General features: G+C 35.2%; 1 protein-coding gene across 1 annotated transcript; it reads right to left on the bottom strand.

Moving 5' to 3' along the window:
- Positions 1-17,451: 17,451 nt before the first annotated feature.
- On the bottom strand, positions 17,452-19,367 carry LOC141693933 (uncharacterized). Its single transcript, XM_074499123.1, has 3 exons — positions 19,080-19,367; positions 18,819-19,001; positions 17,452-17,989 (listed from the first exon to the last, which is right to left on the bottom strand). Exons 1-3 carry the CDS (start codon positions 19,362-19,364, stop codon positions 17,645-17,647), a joined length of 813 nt encoding a protein of 270 aa, XP_074355224.1. The 5' UTR covers positions 19,365-19,367; the 3' UTR covers positions 17,452-17,644.
- Between the last annotated feature and the right edge of the window lie 417 nt (positions 19,368-19,784).

The following is a 19,784-nucleotide window of genomic DNA, read 5'->3' on the forward strand; positions in this document are numbered from 1 at the left end:
TGACTGAGTCATGCACAGCATTCTAAAGGAGTACTGTTGTAACTTGTAACTCATATAGACATGTTTTGTTTTGCCAATATACTACCGTCCCAAATTAAAGGTTGCTCCGGTTACCACTAGGGTTGTTCACGAACCGAGCCGAGTCGAGTTTTGATCGAACAGAGTCGAGTTTTAATTTTTTTTTCTGACCAACCGAGCCTAGCCGAGCCGAATTTTTTTATCGAACAAAAATCGTGTTCGAGCTCGAACTCGTTAACTAACGAGCCGAACACGATCTTGTTCGCGAACATAAATGAGCCGAGCCAGAAAAAATTCAGGTCAACCGATGTTTGACTATGAAAATAACTTATCACATAATTTATTTTTTTTGAAATTTTGGTTATATCACTAAAATATATATATCTTGACATCCATACGGTTGGATCGAGGGAAAATATTTTTAAAAAAATCGAAACACCAATTAATGACTAAACACTAGTTAGTGGTAATAGTCAAACTAATATTTGACTGTTAAAATAACAAATCGAAAAAAATTATTTTAATCTGAAAATTTGGTTATATCATTAAAATATATTTATTTTGACATCCATACGGTTGGATCAATTAGAAATAATTTTAAACAAGTCGAGATACTAATACAGGACTAAACACTAGTTACTAGTACGAGTCAAACTAATGTTTGACCGTTAAAATAGCAAACCATGTGACGACTGAGAAATTTGGCGTCGTAATTAAGTAAATAAAGAATGTGTTATGTGATGTGATTATAATTATGTGATTAACTGATGATTATTTGTCTTATATGTATACTAGAGTTTAGGAGCGTGGATAAAAACGTTCCAATTTAAAGAGTCAGCTTAAAAGATAAGAGATAAGCTGTGGTGTCGGGCCGTCAGATAGAACGGAACCCGTCCTAATATGGAGTTAAAGAATATAAAATATGAATTATGTGATTGGATGAATGAATGAGTAAATAAAGTATTTCGTCCTAAGTGACGTGTTGATTGGTAAAGATATTGAGAAGCGTAATCAAAACGCTGAGCGTCGGGCCGTCAGGCTGAACGTGACCCGGTACGCGTAAAAGAGGATAAAGAATAAAGAATGATGAATTTTATGATCAGACCTGAGTCGTTATGTGACTGTATATGTGTGATTGCTTGACTATATGCATGACTATGTGTTCTGTGTCAATTTTAAAGGAATTACGTGCTTTAAATAAAGGTTTAATTAACCTTCGTGCATTTTTATAAAATCATTCGAGTAAGATAAAAACATGGGATTTGTTCTGTTATTTCCGTAAAGGTCCTAGAGACTTTTTAAAAATGATGAGTGAATTTAATTGTTGATCTTTGCATTTTTAAATTGATTTTATGAGAAAAATGTATTTATTAAAGCAAGTTTGCGAAATTCATATAAAATCAACCGTTCGCTCAAAAATTCAATATGAGTAATGGATAAAAAGCTAATTTCGAGACCTACGTGTTAAAATTGTCATTTTCAATAATTATCGACTTTCCGAGAGAGATATATTTTATATTTGAATTTTGTTGCATTTGAGTAAAAAGAAAAGGAATTAGTGAGTTAAAAGAGAGTTAGTAAATTACCAGATTGCCCTTGTTTCTAAGTGGTATATATAACCCACTTTCTTTTCTTTTCTTTCTTTTGTGCACTCACTTTCTCTTCTCTTTTTTCTCTCTTTCTCTCCCGAACTCTCTCTCACTCTAACTCTCTCTCTTTCGGCAACTTTCTCTCTCTTTGATTTCTCTCGGTATATTGCCTCTCCCTCTCTAATTCCTTGAAACACTCCATGAATCTTCATCCTTATTCCATACAAGAGCTTTAATTCGTGTGCATGTGTGTGATTAAGCTTGCATGTCGATGCGTGTATGGTGTGTGTGCTCGGTGTGTGTGTTCACCCGAGAACCACATGGTCCTTCTTGTTGTTGATTGATGTCATCTTGTTAAGCTTGATTCTTTGCAAACCAATGATAGAAAAGATGTGCATGTTAGTTTATCTTGTTTAAAATGATGATGGATTGCTATTAGAGTAAAAAGGAATGAAATTGTTGTTGCATGCTAAGTTTAGGTTCGAATTTTTGTGTTAACAAGAAAGGAAATTGAATTTTGTGAGATAATCTTGGTAAACACTAAGTTTTTATGGTTTAAAAGTGATTGCATGCTAGTTTTAAAGAGGATCAAGATGTGCATGTCATTGATTTGTTTTTGAGGTGCAAGTTTGAGTTTTGCCGAATGAAATTGAGTTAAAAAGGGATTAATTTGATGAATAAATGGATGCATGTTGTGATTTAGGATTGTGTTAAGAAACTTAGTTGGCTTACTTGATGAAAATGAAGTGTTTGATATAATGATAAGTTAAAATTGAATTGCATGCGAGCATGTATGTATAATTTGGTTCGAATTTTTTATAAAGAAGGATGATACTTTAATAGTTTTGAATAAGTTGTGTGTGTGTATGTGAATTAAAGTGAGAATTTGGTTAATTTTGTGTGATAAGGCAGAATAGGCCATAGGGAATGAAAGTCAAATTGCTTGGTTTTATGATTAAAAGGATGATTGAAGATGTATAAGTGAATATGTATGAATTTGTTTGCTTGATTATAATATGTGGTTCGAATTAAGGAACAAAAGAAAAGGGAACTAAGTTGATTGATTTTAAAGAATATAAGTGATAATTGTGAACGTAATTGTTTGGTTGTGAATAGGTCTTGTACTCGTAATAGAGTTTTGTTAGTATGATTTGAGGAATAGCCAAGGTCAAGCGAGTGCGCTTTGATGGTTAAGTATATAAGGATATAAAACTACGAGAAAGGGATGTGCTATGTGCTATGTGCTATGTGCTTATATGTATAAGCTATATTCGTATGCTCGAGTCAAAGATATAATCGAGTTATCGTATAGACTGATCGTTCCGGGAACGAGAGTTGAGAATCTGATTAAGATTTTTGGTTTTATTGTAGATTCGGAGCGTGAGGGCATTCAGGCTAGGAAAGGAAAGGATTTACTAGGTGGCAGTAGTTCAACTTTCAGGAAAGCAAATCCAGGCAAGTAACTCTGATTACTTGTGTAAACGGTTATAAAGAGAATGTTGTTCATACCATGTAGAGTATTGAATTGTTAAAATATGAAACCCTTGCTTTATGAAACCCTGATATTGATATGAAGTACCCTTGTTCTTGATAACCTGTTATTGATAATCCTATTGATTTCACCCTTTGATAATCTGTCTTTTTGTTCAAGTTACCTATTAAGCCATGGATTATATTGAGCCTTTTGATTATCCTTGTTAACCCTGTTTAATGATACCCTGTTTCTCTTGATCACCCTATTGATCCCTAAACCAATGTTGATCCTTCTAATTTAGTGCCTTGTTATCCTTGATACAGTATTCTTGTGAAATATTCCTTGCATACCTTTAATTCACTCCCTGAACTTTGTTTCCTTAAAATCTGATTTAAGAATGAGTTTCGACTTGAAAGAGTCCGAATGATTTCAATTGCTTGGTAATGATAAAATGGATTTTAGAAAACCTATTTGTTTTTCCAACTCAAGGTTTTCCAAATGAATTCCTGATGGATTGGATTGGGACGTAAGAGGCTAGTGGGACTAGTCCAGTCATGGTAAGAGGCTAGTGGGACTAGTCCAACTTAAGGCTGAAATTATGCCGATTGGTACCTTAAAGACCGGAATGGAGGTCGATACGGGCTGATCACCCGTATATAATGAAATGGAAAGATAAAGTGATCCAATCAAGGGTTCTAAGTGATTATTTAAAAGGGAACTGAAACTTTTTGTTCAGTAAATTGATTTTTGAAAATGAAAATGGTTTATATTGCTTTGAAAAAAGTTGATTATGTCATTGTGGAGCTTAAAGCTCGAGAACCCTGATTCTTGAAATTGTTGATCATATGATTGATTCTATATCTTGAAATACTGTTGCTTTCCTCTATCGAAAGATCTACTTTGATCCTAAAATGATTTGTGATGAATGTCGGCTTTCGTCCTGTTTCGAGGCTTGTTCCTCGAAAGCTCATACTATTCTTCAGATACCTTTCCTTATCCCAAAAAGATAGAAATCTACCACCTAGATTAATTAAAGTAGAATGCCCTAGTTTGTTCAAGTATATTGTGATTTGATATTGTAGAACTGCTATATAGTTACTTGCTGAGTTTTATACTCATTTTTTTGTCTTAATCTAACCATGGCAGTTAAGCAAGAAGATGGCCAGGCTTAGGCGCACTGCTCGTAAGAGCGTACCTGGTGGTCCCTACCGTGTTGAGGGCTTCCGGTTGCCAGAGCAGGTAGTGGTGTTAATGAGTGAGCTCGTGCCTAGAAAGAGGTGTTTAAAGATACAATGGGTTATCTGTCGGTTCCCAGCCGGAATCGACATTGTTTATTTAATAATATTTTGGGTTTGTAAGTTATATTTTGTGATTGGTAGTTGTGTCTTGTCTCATACTTTATCCTGTTGATCCTATTAGTAGTTAAATCGGGGTTTATGCGTATTTAATTATTAGATTAGAGGTGTGTGAGTCCTCATTTCCTAACCCCGAGATTGAGGGCGTCACAAGTTGGTATCAGAGCTACAGGATCTAGTCCCTGAGACAAGTTAGGTTTAAAAAAAAAGAGATAAAGGGGTATTTTGGGAATATATCTATATCGTGAGAGAGTTAGACTCATAAAGAGTTGAGTTAGACTATTAGGTATAGTCTAAGGAAAGTGTTGATTGGTAAAGCGGAAACTAGAGTTAGGGTGTGAGTTAGCTGGAAGCTTTATTTAACCCTAACATTGTTTCTTGGTTGCTGTTTTATGTTTTCTCTCAGGATCCTAGTAGTGGTAGTGACTCAGACTCAGAGATTAGTTTGACTGGTACTCCTGTGGACCCTATTCCACCCTCTCCAGAGGAGCCTGTGTATGTTAGTTCAGACCCAGAAGAGGACCCTTCTGAGAGTAGTGAGATCCCCATGCAGATTTCACTCTTGAGGCCTGATTCAGAGACCCTGCCCCTGAGCCATAGTCGGAGATGCCTAAGGCTGTTCCTGTCTTTGTTGGTGGCAAGTTAGCCCAGGATCGAGACTTTATGTACTCCTGCATTCCTGAGTTGGGAGCTTTGGTGGATAGACTAGCCAGAGAGTCTAGGCAGAGTGCTTCTGTTATGGATGATGAGTGGCGAGTTCGGGTGAAGATGGTGGAGCAGGTTGCCAGGAGGAGATTGGATGAGGGACCATCCACTAGTGATGCTGATGCTGAGGCCCGGAGGCTGCATAAGATCATTCGCTGGATGTTGGTTGTGTTGAGAGAGATTCTAGATGATTAGACGGGACTGTTGGTTGAGCCCGTAGATTGTTGTTTTCAGCGCCGGTAGGCTTTGGGATACTTGGTCAGATGCCGGGATCCCTTTTTCATTTATCTTGTTGTATTTCAGACCAGTGTAGTAGTAGTAGTTGGAAGTTAGGGGTAGATAGGGGGATGTTTTCCAGTTTTTCCTCTGTTTAACCCTGCTATTTATGGTACCTTGTTTCAAAACCCTAATATCCAGAATATTCTCTATGTAACCCTTGTTTAAATAATTCCATTGTGCACCTTGATTATCTTATAAACTGTTCTCAATGCCATGTTTTTATACAACCATGTTTTCGTATAACCATGTTTAAAGATCATAAAACCCTATTCCGTGCCACGATAAAACAACACTGATATGAGAATTATGTAGTAATAGGATTGCATGTGTAAATTAGGTAAAACTTAAAACCCACAAAAGAGATTTCATAAAAAACTGTTGTTATATATATACCATGCTATCGTATTGCTAAATAATTGCTCAATCAGGTTTGTAAGAAATGGCCAACTCACCAGATCACCAAGAAGAAGAAATTTCCACCCAAGACCCAGAAATAAACCTAGAAACCACCATGATGAGTAGACTTGCTCAGCTTTTGCAACAACCCGTGGCCCCAAAAGTTGGAAATTTCAAGCACTTTCAATCCGTTCATCCCCTAGAGTTCTTAGGTTTGCCAGACCCAATTAAAGCACAGTCGTGGTTGAGAGAGATGATAAGAAAGCTCAGTATGCAAGTTATTATCTGAAAGATGAAGCAAGTTTCTGGTGGGAGTCTTCTAAGGCGTTATTGGAAGGCAAAGACTTATCTTGGGAGAAGTTCACTGAGATATTTCTGGAAAAGTATTTGCCAAGTTACATGCAAGATCAGTTGGAGTTGAAATTTCTGGATCTTAGACAGGAGGAAATGTCGGTAGCAGAATATGAGGTGAAGTTTTCGGAATTGGAAAGGTTCGTACCTGAGTACGTGAATACTGAAGTGAAGAAGGCTAAGAGGTTCCAGCAGGGACTCAAGCCGTGGATTAGGAGTCATATAGCAATGTTGGAGATTAAGAACTATGCTGCCTTGGTTCAGAAAGCAATGATAGTGGAAGGTGAGCGGGAAGCCGCCAGAAGAGAAAATGAAGGAAGAAAGAGGAAGTTTGAAAGCTCTGAGCAAGAGCAAGGAAGCTCAAAGTTCAGAGGGAAGTTTGGGAAGAATGGTGGAGGTCAGAACCAAAAGTTCCAGAAGTTTAGACCAGGGAATGGAGCTCAAAAGAACCGTCTCCAGAAAGCTAGACAACCGGGAAAGGATAGCAGGCCCCAGATGCAAGAATGCAGGAACTGTGGAAAGAGACACTCGGGGAGGTGTAATAAGCTGGACATAACATGTTTTAAGTGCAACCAGAAGGGGCATTATTCTTCAGAATGTTCAAATGGAGTATGGAAACCTGATTTGGCTTGTTTCAAGTGTGGCAAAGTGGGCCATATGGCCAGGAATTGCAAAGAGCCTGTGCAGAAGACTAATGTTCTCAGAATTGCTGGACTGTCGTCTCTCCCAGCACCATCAGCTCAACCCAGAGCTAGAACCTTTAACATGACAATGAAAGATGCGGTGCAAGAGGTGGACGTGGTAGCAGGTATGCTTGTTATAAACTCAGTAGAAGTAAAAGTTTTGATGGATTCTGGAGCAACTAGATCTTTTATCTCTGAAAGTATTCTTGATAAAGTAAATTGTGTTGCATACCCTCTAGAGCCTAATTTGATTATAGAGGTAGCAAATGAAGAGAAAGTTGTTGTTAATAAGATTTGTCCTGATTGTGATGTGTCTATAGAAGGTCGGCACTTTTCTGCTGACTTAATTCCTTTTAAGTTAGGAGAATTTGAGGTTATACTAGGAATGGATTGGTTGTCAAACCATGAGGTGCAAATAGAATGTAAAAGTAAGAAGGTGAAGTTAAGAACCAAGGATGGTGAGGAAGTGATATTTAAAGGAAAGAGGCAAGAGAAGAAATTTCTAGCGGTTATTGAGGCAAGAAGATTAATACGTCAAGGATGCGAAGTTTATTTGGCTCATGTCGTGGACGTGGAGAAAGAATCTGTAAAGATCGACGATATTCCGGTAGTAAGAGATTTTTCAGATGTGTTTCCTGATGAATTGCCTGGACTACCTCCAGACAGAGAGATCGAGTTTACGATTGACTTAGCTCCTGGTACGGAACCAGTGTCGAAAGCTCCCTATCGCATGGCACCGGTCGAAATGAAGGAATTGGCAGCTCAGTTGCAAGAATTGTTGAACAAAGGAGTGATCCGACCGAGTGTATCCCCGTGGGGCACACCGGTGTTATTTGTAAAGAAAAAGGATGGAAGTATGCGATTGTGCATCGATTACCGTGAGCTAAATAAGTTGACGATCAAGAATAAGTATCCTCTACCGCGGATCGATGACTTGTTTGACCAATTGAAAGGAGCTTTGTGTTTCTCAAAGATTGATTTAAGATCTGGGTATCATCAGTTAAAGATTAAAGCGGAAGATATACCCAAGACAGCGTTTCGAATGAGATACGGATATTATGAGTTTTTGGTAATGGTGTTTGGCTTAACAAATGCGCCAGCTGCATTTATGGATCTTATAAACAGAGTGTTCAAGCAGTATTTGGATACGTTCGTTATTGTGTTTATCGATGATATACTGATTTACTCCAAGACGGAAGAAGATCATAAGGAGCATTTGAGGATTTCCTTGGAAATTCTGTGAAAAGAGAGACTGTATGCGAAGTTTTCAAAGTGGGAATTTTGGCTAAAGGAAGTGCAATTTCTTGGTCATGTAGTTAATAAAGAAGGAATTAAAGTGGACCCAACCAAGATAGAAGCTGTAATGAATTGGGAAAGACCCAAGACTCCGACGGAAGTCAGAAGTTTTCTGGGATTAGCCGGATACTATAGAAGATTTGTGCAAGATTTCTCAAAGATTGCTGTTCCGTTGACAAAGTTGACGAGGAAGAACGAGAGGTTTGGTTGGACAGAAAAGTGCGAGGAAAGTTTCCAAGAGTTAAAGAAGAGATTGGTAACCGCCCCAGTGTTGGTATTACCAGATGATAAAGGGGAATTTGTGATATTCAGCGATGCTTCATATAAAGGACTTGGATGCGTGTTAATGCAACACGGGAAAGTAATAGCATATGCGTCAAGGCAACTTAAGCCGCACGAGCAGAAGTATCTAACGCACGATTTGGAATTGGCAGCAATTGTGTTTGCCCTTAAGATTTGGAGGCATTATTTGTACGGGGAAAAGTGCGAGATTTATACGGACCATAAGAGCTTAAAGTATATCTTTACTCAGAAAGAATTGAATATGCGACAAAGAAGGTGGTTGGAATTGATCAAAGATTATGATTGTGCGATAAAATATCATCCTGAAAAGGCAAATGTGGTAGCTGATGCTTTAAGTCGAAAGGAAAAATTGAATATGTTAACATCATCGGAAGAATTAATCAAAGACTTTGACAAGATGGAAATAGATGTGCAGACTCCAAAATGTGGAGGTGAAGTTATTTATGCAATGTTGTTTCAACCTGAAATTTTGGAAAAGATTCGATGTTGTCAAGAGCAAGTGATGAATCACGAAAAGGATAAGTTGACGGGAGAAGAAATTAAAGCTCAAAAGGACGGAAAAGGGATATACCGTGTTAACTCACGTATTTGGATACCTAATGTCGTAGAACTAAAGCACGAGATTTTGCAAGAAGCGCATAACTCGAGATTTTCAATTCACCTTGGAAGCACGAAGATGTACCAGGATTTGAAAGAAATTTTTTGGTGGTCAAACATGAAAAAGGAAATTACGGAATGGATAAGTAAATGTTACACGTGCCAAAGAGTTAAAGCGGAACATCAAAGGCCAAGCGGATTGCTTCAGCCACTGGACATACCCGAATGGAAATGGGAACATATAGCGATAGATTTCGTGGTAGGATTACCTAAAACCAAGTCAAATCACGATGCGATTTGGGTGGTAATCGATCGATTGACAAAGTCAGCATATTTCTTGCCGATAAACGAAAGGTTTTCATTAGAGAAGTTGGTCAAATTGTATCTGGATGAGATCGTGATGCGTCATGGAGTTCCTGTATCTATCGTGTCTGATAGAGATCCAAGGTTTAATTCGAGATTTTGGTGACAATTCCATGATCATTTGGGAATGAAATTGAAAATGAGTACGGCATATCATCCGCAGACAAACGGACAAAGTGAAAGGACAATTCAAACGATTGAAGATATGTTGCGAACCTATGCAATAGATTTCAAAGGAAATTGGGACGATCATTTGCCCTTAATTGAGTTTTCCTACAACAACATTTATCACGCGAGTATTTGCATGCCGCCTTATGAAGCGTTGTATGGAAGAAAGTGTAGATCCCCTACTTATTGGGACGAAGTTGGTGAGCGCAAGTTAATTGGCCCAGAGCTAGTTCAGCAAACGAAAGAAAAGGTTGAAATGATTCAAAAGAGATTAATTGCAGCTCAAGACCGACATGCAAAGTACGCGAATCAAGAACGAAAAGATGTGCAATTTGAAACTGGAGACAAAGTCTTGTTGAAGATATCTCCTTGGAAAGGTTTAACTCGATTTGGAAAAAAAGGAAAGCTGAGTCCAAGGTACATTGGACCATTTGAAGTATTGCGACGAATCGGGAAAATGGCATATGAATTGGCGCTGCCGCCGCAAATGCAACATCTGCAGAATGTGTTTCATGTATCTCTCCTGAAGAAGTATAATGCTGATGCGAGCCATGTGATCGAGTTGGAACCAGTGGAAATCCAACCAGATTTGTCCTATGTGGAACAACCAGTGCGAATTTTGGATCGAAAAGAAAGGACGCTTAGAAATAAAGTTGTACCTCTAGTCAGAGTGTTGTGGAGAAATCCACTAGTCGAGGAATCGACTTGGGAATTAGAAAGCGAAATGAAAGAAAAGTATCCCCATCTATTTGCTTAGATTAAATTCTGGGGACAGAATCCTTTTCAGGAGGGTAGATTGTGACGACTGAGAAATTTTGCGTCGTAATTAAGTAAATAAAGAATGTGTTATGTGATGTGATTATAATTATGTGATTAAGTGATGATTATTTGTCTTATCTGTATACTAGAGTTTAGGAGCGTGGATAAAAATGTTCCAATTTAAAGAGTCAGCTTAAAAGATAAGCTGTGGTGTCGGGCCGTCAGGTAGAACGGAACCCGTCCTAATATGGAGTTAAAGAATATAAAATATGAATTATGTGATTGAATGAATGAATGAGTAAATAAATTATTTCCTCCTAAGTGACGTGTTGATTGGTAAAGATATTGAGAAGCGTAATCAAAACGCTGAGCATCGGGTCGTCAGGCTGAACGTGACCCGGTACGCGTAAAAGAGGATAAAGAATAAAGAAGGATGAATTTTATGATCAGACCTGAGTCATTATGTGACTGTATATGTGTGATTGCTTGACTATATGCATGACTATGTGTTTTGTGTCAATTTTGTGAATTTTAAAGGAATTACGTGCTTTAAATAAAGGTTTAATTAACCTTCGTGCATTTTTATAAAATCATTCGAGTAAGATAAAAACATGGGATTTGTTCTGTTATTTCCGTAAAGGTCCTAGAGACTTTTTATAAATGATGAGTGAATTTAATTGTTGATCTTTGCATTTTTAAATTGATTTTATGAGAAAAATGTATTTATTAAAGCAAGTTTGCGAAATTCATATAAAATCAACCGTTCGCTCAAAAATTCAATATGAGTAATGGATAAAAAGCTAATTTCGAGACCTAAGTGTTAAAATTGTCACAATAATTCTCGACTTTCCGAGAGAGATATATTTTATATTTGAATTTTGTTGCATTTGAGTAAAAAGAAAAGAAATGAGTGAGTTAAAAGAGAGTTAGTAAATTACCAGATTGCCCTTGGTTCTAAGTGGTATATATAACCCACTTTCTTTTCTTTTCTTTCTTTTGTGCACTCACTTTCTCTTCTCTCTTTTCTCTCTTTCTCTCCCGAACTCTCTCTCACTCTCACTCTCTCTCTCTCTCTCGGCAACTCTCTCTCTCTTTGATTTCTCTCGGTATATTGCCTCTCCCTCTCTAATTCCTTGAAACACTCCATGAATCTTCATCCTTATTCCATACAAGAGCTTTAATTCGTGTGCATGTGTGTGATTAAGCTTGCATGTCGATGCGTGTGTGTTGTGTGTGCTCGGTGTATGTGTTCACCCGAGAACCACATGGTCCTTCTTGTTGTTGATTGATGTCATCTTGTTAAGCTTGATTCTTTGCAAACCAATGATAGAAAAGATGTGCATGTTAGTTTATCTTGCGTAATTGACGAAATCGGGGGCTTCGTGGTTGGACACCCTCGAATGAGGGCACCACCGAGATGCTACCGCCACCGGTGATGAACTCCGGTGAACCGGTGGTGAGCTATGATGTTAAAAAAACTGAGATCTAAAACCTTAAAATCAAGTATTTGTGTTTGCATGTGGTGTTTTGATTAAAAGGCCGAATGACCCTTACTATTTTAAGGAAATCAAGTTGATTGTATTGAAATGCATGAGTTATTGATTTAATGTTGAATATAGGTTGATTTGTGACTTAAAGGTTAAGGATATCAAGTTGCATGTTTTGTTTTTGAAAAACCCGAATGGTGTTAATCTTTAAAGTGGATGATTTGAGTTAACTTGTTTAAAATGATGATGGATTGCTATTAGAGTAAAAAGGAATGAAATTGTTGTTGCATGCTAAGTTTAGGTTCAAATTTTTGTGTTAACAAGAAAGGAAATTGAATTTTGTGAGATAATCTTGGTAAACACTAAATTTGTATGGTTTAAAAGTGATTACATGCTAGTTTTAAAGAGGATCAAGATGTGCATGTCATTGATTTATTTTTGAGGTGCAAGTTTGAGTTTTGCCGAATGAAATTGAGTTAAAAAGGGATTAATTTGATGAATAAATGGATGCATGTTATGATTTAGGATTGTGTTAAGAAACTTAGTTGGCTTACTTGATGAAAATGAAGTGTTTGATATAATGATAAGTGGAAATTGAATTGCATGCGATCATGTATGTATAATTTGGTTCAAATTTTTTATAAAGAAGGATGATACTTTAATAGTTTTGAATAAGTTGTGTGTGTGTATGTGAATTAAAGTGAGAATTTGGTTAATTTTATGTGATAAGGCCGAATAGGCCATAGGGAATGAAAGTCAAATTGCTTGGTTTTATGATTAAAAGGATGATTGAAGATGTATAAGTGAATATCTATGAATTTGTTTGCTTGATTATAATATGTGGTTCAAATTAAGGAACAAAAGAAAAGGGAACTAAGTTGATTGATTTTAAAGAATATAAGTGATAGTTGTGAACATAATTGTTTGGTTGTGAATCGGTCTTGTACTCGTAATAGAGTTGTGTTAGTATGATTTGAGGAATAGCCATGGTCAAGCGAGTGCGCTTTGATGGTTAAGTATATAAGGATATAAAACTACGAGAAAGGGATGTGCTATGTGCTATGTGCTTATATGTATAAGCTATATTCGTATGCTCGAGTCAAAGATATAATCGAGTTATCATATAGAGTGATCGTTCCGGGAACGAGAGTTGAGAATCTGATTAAGATTTTTGGTTTTATTGTAGATTCGGAGCGTGAGGGCATTCAGGCTAGGAAAGGAAAGGATTTACTAGGTGGCAGTAGTTCAACTTTCAGGAAAGCAAATCCAGGCAAGTAACTCTGATTACTTGTGTAAACGGTTATAAAGAGAATGTTGTTCATACCATGTAGAGTATTGAACTGTTAAAATATGAAACCCTTGCTTTATGAAACCCTGATATTGATTTGAAGTACCCTTGTTCTTGATAACCTGTTATTGATAATCCTATTGATTTCACCCTTTGATAATCTGTCTTTCTGTTCAAGTTACCTATTAAGCCATGGATTATATTGAGCCTTTGGATTATCCTTGTTAACCCTGTTTAATGATACCCTGTTTCTCTTGATCACCCTATTGATCCCTAAACCAATGTTGATCCTTCTAATTTAGTGCCTTGTTATCCTTGATACAGTATTCTTGTGAAATATTCCTTGCATACCTTGGAATCACTCCCTGAACTTTGTTTCCTTAAAATCTGATTTAAGAATGAGTTTCGACTTGAAAGAGTCCGAATGATTTCAATTGCTTGGTAATGATAAAATGGATTTTAGAAAACCTATTTATTTTTCCAACTCAAGGTTTTCCAAATGAATTCCTGATGGATTGGATTGGGACGTAAGAGGCTAGTGGGACTAGTCCAGTCATAGTAAGAGGCTAGTGGGACTAGTCCAACTTAAGGCTGAAATTATGCCGATTGGTACCTTAAAGACCGGAATGGAGGTCGATACGGGCTGATCACCCGTATATAATGAAATGGAAAGATAAAGTGATCCAATCAAGGGTTCTAAGTGATTATTTAAAAGGGAACTGAAACTTTTTGTACAGTAAATTGATTTTTGAAAATGAAAATGGTTTATATTGCTTTGAAAAGAGTTGATTATGTCATTGTGGAGCTTAAAGCTCGAGAACCCTGATTCTTGAAATTGTTGATCATATGATTGATTCTATATCTTGAAATATTGTTGCTTTCCTCTATCGAAAGATCTACTTTGATCCTAAAATGATTTGTGATGAATGTCGGCTTTCGTCCTGTTTCGAGCCTTGTTCCTTGAAAGCTCATATTATTCTTCAGATACCTTTCCTTATCCCAAAAAGATAGAAATCTTCCACCTAGATTAATTAAAGTAGAATGCCCTAGTTTGTTCAAGTATATTGTGATTTGATATTGTAGAACTGCTATATAGTTACTTGCTGAGTTTTATACTCATTTGTTTTATCTTAATCTAACCATGGCAGTTAAGCAAGAAGATGGCCAGGCTTAGGCGCACTGCTCGTAAGAGCGTACCTGGTGGTCCCTACCATGTTGAGGGCTTCCGGTTGCCAGAGCAGGTAGTGGTGTTAATGAGTGAGCTCGCGCCTAGAAAGAGGTGTTTAAAGATACAATGGGTTATCTGTCGGTTCCCAGCCGGAATCGACATTGTTTATTTAATAATATTTTGGGTTTGTAAGTTATATTTTGTGATTGGTAGTTGTGATCTTGTCTCATACTTTATCCTGTTGATCCTGTTAGTAGTTAAATCGGGGTTTATGCGTATTTAATTATTAGATTAGAGGTGTGTGAGTCCTCATTTCCTAACCCCGAGATTGAGGGCGTCACAAACCAAATAAAATTATTTTGATCTGTAACCTAGGTTATATCAATAAATTATATATATTATGACATCTGTACGGTTGGATCAATATAAAATATTTTTAAAATAATCAAAACAACAAATCAGGACTAAACACTAGTTAGCGGTAATAGTCAAAATAATGCTTGACTGTTAAAATAACAAATCCAATAAAATTATTTTGATCTGAAAATTTGGTTATATCATTAAAATATATTTATTTTGACATCCATATGGTTGGATCAATTAGAAATAATTTTAAACAAGTCGAGATACTAATACGGGACTAAAAACTATTTACAAGTAATAGTCAAACTATTGTTTGACTGTTAAAATAGCAAATTAAATAAAATAATTTGATTTGTTAATTTGGTTATATCAATAAAATGTATATATTATAACATCCATAAGGTTGGATCAATATAAAGTATTTCTAAAATAATCAAAACAACAAATCAGGACTAAACACTAGTTAGCGGTAATAGTCAAACTAATACTTGACTGTTAAAATAACAAAGCAAATAAAATTATTTTGATCTGAAAATTTGGTTATATCATTAAAATATATTTATTTTGACATCCATACGGTTGGATCAATTAGAAATAATTTTAAACAAGTCGAGATACTAATACGGGACTAAAAACTATTTACTAGTAATAGTCAAACTATTGTTTGACTTTTAAAATAGCAAATTAAATAAAATAATTTGATTTGTTAATTTGGTTATATAAATAAAATATATATATTATAACATCCATAAGGTTGGATCAATATAAAGTATTTCTAAAATAATCAAAACAACAAATCAAATCAGGACTAAACACTAGTTAGCGGTAATAGTCAAACTAATACTTGACTGTTAAAATAACAAAGCAAATAAAATTATTTTGATCTGAAAATTTGGTTATATCATTAAAATATATTTATTTTGACATCCATATGGTTGGATCAATTAGAAATAATTTTAAATAAGTCGATATATTAATACAAGACTAAACACTAGTTACTAGTACTAGTCAATTATTGTTTGACTGTTAAAATAGCAAAATAAATAAAATTATTTTGATCTGTAACTTTGGTTATATTAATAAAATATATATAGTATCACATCCATATAGTTGGATCAATATAAAGTATTTTTAAAATAATCAAAACAGCAATTCAAGACTAAACACTAGTTAACGGTAATAATCAAATTAATGCTTGAATGTTAAAATAACAAACCAAATAAAATTATTTTGATCTAAAAATTTGGTTATATCATTAAAATATATTTATTTTAACATCCATACAGTTGGATCAATTAAAAAGAATTTTAAACAAGTCGAGATATTAATACAGGACTAAACATTAGTTACTAATCAAACTAATGCTTGACTGTAAAATAGAAAATCAAATAAAATTGGTTTAATGTGAAACTTTGGTTATATCATTAAATATATATTTTATGACATCCATACGGTTGGATCGATGAAAAATATTTTAAAAAAAATCCTTAACTAAAATATAATTATGAAGCCACATTTTAAAATTAGAAACTAAAATATAAAATTTCTAAATCACATCAAAATATATCACATATGGTATACAAAATGATCGTTGGAAGATAAAAAAAATACAGTGAAGTCAGATTTTTTTAAAAAAATCATACTTATATAAAAATATTCATGATATATTAGAATTTTTTTGAATTTTAACGAGCGAGTTCGAGCCGAGCCGAGCCGAGCTCGAGCCGAACAACCCAAAACTCGGCTCGAGCTCGATTTGCTTAACGAACACATTTTTCTGTTCGAGCTCGAGTTCGTTAACGAGCCGAGCCGAACGAGCCGAGCCGAACGAGCCGAGCCGAACGAGCTCTTAACGAGCCGAGCTCGAGCTTGTTCACGAACAGGTCGGTTCGTGAACAGCCTTAGTTACCACTACAAAGAGCTTTAATTCTTTTGTCATGCTCCAGTTTCTACAGTCTACTCGTTCCTAACCCCCTGAGAACATGGAGAAGAAAGTACTGATTTCACATTTATTTCTCAATCCATTTCCTGAACGAATGACAGACATAGTACTGGGCACACTGGCTCCCACCAACTCCAAACTACTCTATTAATTTAACTACCAACCTTAACACTACAAGAAATTTTATTATTACCAACGCCAAATTGGTAAATCAAGCAAATCCGTAGGTAAAAGACATTCCTAACGGAACGCCCACTAAACTAGACCGTTGAAGGAAACGTCGTTGGGAAGAATCTTAATAACACACCACCTCTTCAGAAACTAACAAAATAAACACCATAAACTAACTGAATATTTTGGTTGCTAAATCTAACAACAGAATTCTAATGGAAATCTATTATTAAAATTTGTAACAAAATACTATCGGAATGTCTGTTGTTAAATTTAGTAACAAAATAAACACCAATATATTGGTTGCTAAATCTAGTAACAAAATTCTAATGAAAATCAGTTGTTAAATTCAGTAACAAAATGTTATCGAAACATCTGTTGTTAAATTTAGTAACAAAATAAACACCAATATTTTGGTTGCTAAATCTAGCAACAAAATTCTAATGAAAATATGTTATTAAATTCAATAACAAAATAATATCTAATGGAAATCTGTTGTTAAATTTAGTAACAAAATACCCAACAAAGAATTAACAGGCTATCTGTAGTTAAATTTGGTTAAAAAGAACCAAACAAAACGTATGTTAGTAAATTTACAAATACGCAACAGTATTCCAACAAAATAAATATAAAAAAAACACTTCGCTAATATCCAAATTCCAAATTGGGGTTAAGTTATCTCAACCCCTTGGAATAGTACACCAACATATCCAAAAGCAGCCTTTAATTCTGAGGCTTGAGGTACTAGTTATACTATCACAATTCACAACCAAGTGTTCACCCTTGCAACACTATTATAGTGTCATACAACAAAATACAGTCAAGTGCACAAAATGTAGTCAAGTGCACCATGAAAAGTCTAAACTAATTACTTAACATACTAAACTAGTTACTCGTCATTATTCTCGCTTTCCAGATCAGCGTTAGGAGTATTAGGAGACTGAACAACTTGAGCAGAAGTAGCCTCAAGAATTTTGGCTATTTGATTCTCCATTTCTTTTATTTTATCCTTCATCAATTTTAATTCATCTTGCAACTTCTGATTTTCTGCATTACGAAAGGATGAACTGCAAGTAGGAGTAATCTTCGACCCATAAAAGATACTTTGCGATGAACCAACTCCATAGACCCTCTTTTTCTTGTCAACGCCTCCTGCTGCCTCAAGAAATATAGCATTCTTATCAACAGGCTCTCCAACTTTCTCATGGAGCTCACAAAGTCTCGGGAATGTTTCCTGCACCCATCTACAGTATTACCGGCTATTGAACATAAAATTGAAAAAATTATTTGTAACCAAAGAAATAACATTTCCTTCCTACATAAGCACATTTCCCCAGTACAATAATCTTCATAACATACCCAAGGTCAGGTATAAAATCGCAATTCTAAGAAATCACAACGTGCATAAAAATTCATACCAACATAAAAATTTTGCCAAAATTAGACCAAATTGTCTTTACTGCTATTTGTCTCAAATTATCTTTCATATGTCGGGTATTTCATTTTTTTCCTGTTTAAGTGACTATGTTGTATCTCATACACTTTCTTTCATCTAATTTATACTGTTTTATCAAACTAACAATCTTATTATTATTATTATGCTGTATTATGATAATTGTTGGACTCTAATATTTTAAACAAACCGATAGAATTGATCAATAATGATTCTAAAAAAATAATCCTAAGGCAATCTAAATATTTCTAAAAATATCAGTAGTTAAATTTAAAGATTTGACCAAAACTATGTTAAACATATAAATCACAACATAAAGAATCTGGTTGCACGTACAATAATATTAAATAGATGATGATTTAATAATGGTCACATTTAATACAAATAATTGGTAGATAAATATGCATCCCCTTCACGCAACAACAAAATGGTCAAAAAGCGGAATAAACACATAAGATGATACTGGCATAAAAAAATAATTAGGCGGAGGAAAGAACTAAAACTGCTAATTTATCTTGTACTTGTAATTTATCTTATACTTGTAATGTTTTACCATTTTTGCATAAAACCAAGCTAAAAACAAGCACATACGAAAATTAAAATAACTCACATATGTTTGTTGGCTTTTTTTATCAGCCCATATCCTTTCGACACCGAAGTCAAGGTCATCCTCATCATCGTCGTCATCCTCTCCATTCTCGCCATATTGCAAATTCTTCTTTTTCTTCACACGTTTAGTGTGCGTCAATAAAAACACTTGATCTGCAGTTGGCTCCCAGTTGTACTTCATTTTCTATAAAAATGAGCAGCACACCTTAGAGCATGGGATAATAATTTAAAAACAAAATATAATGTATCACTAAAAAATTACCCAACGAGCTGCAACCGTCCTATGAGAAGCGGAACCACTCGTGTGTGTTGAATGGTGGCCATCAGCCCCGTCGGAATGATTATTTTTCTGAATCATCGACTTCCTTTGAAAATATGGAGATTTCCAAAATATTACCCATTTCTCATAAACATTCTGGCCAAGTCCTGAATGTGGCTCTTCACCCTTTTCCCAGTAAGCTCGAGAAACACTACCCAGTTCTGAATACTTCTTCCATACAATTATTAACCAGCCCCGATATACCACTGCATCCAATTGCTTCCACATAAAAAATTTCTACAACAATAAACGACTACTTGTTACAAAGAAATGCATAAATTCAAGTACAAGAAGGAATGAAATTACAAGATGTGTATTTATTTTAAGTTTCTCAAAATAAAAATCTTGAGTTTCTTTTGTAATTGACTTCCAGTTATATCCTTCAGGCTCAAGTCTCTCCTACATGATTTTCCTAATCCTAGAAGAGCATTGATTTGATGGTTCCAACCTTAAGAAAACAAAATTTATGTAAGGCATATGAATAACACTGCTAAATTTGCAAAACATAACCAATTTTGCGATAAAAAATTAAGTTAAAACTTACACATCCTCAATGACTTCTACTTGAATCCGTCCGTCGATATGTGTAGAGCCAATGGACCAATAACCAAAATTATTAGCAGCTGTAGAAGATAAATTTAGTGTGTT

Source organism: Apium graveolens, chromosome 10 (genome assembly GCF_009905375.1).
Source record: "Apium graveolens cultivar Ventura chromosome 10, ASM990537v1, whole genome shotgun sequence".
NCBI classification, from domain to species: domain Eukaryota; kingdom Viridiplantae; phylum Streptophyta; class Magnoliopsida; order Apiales; family Apiaceae; genus Apium; species Apium graveolens.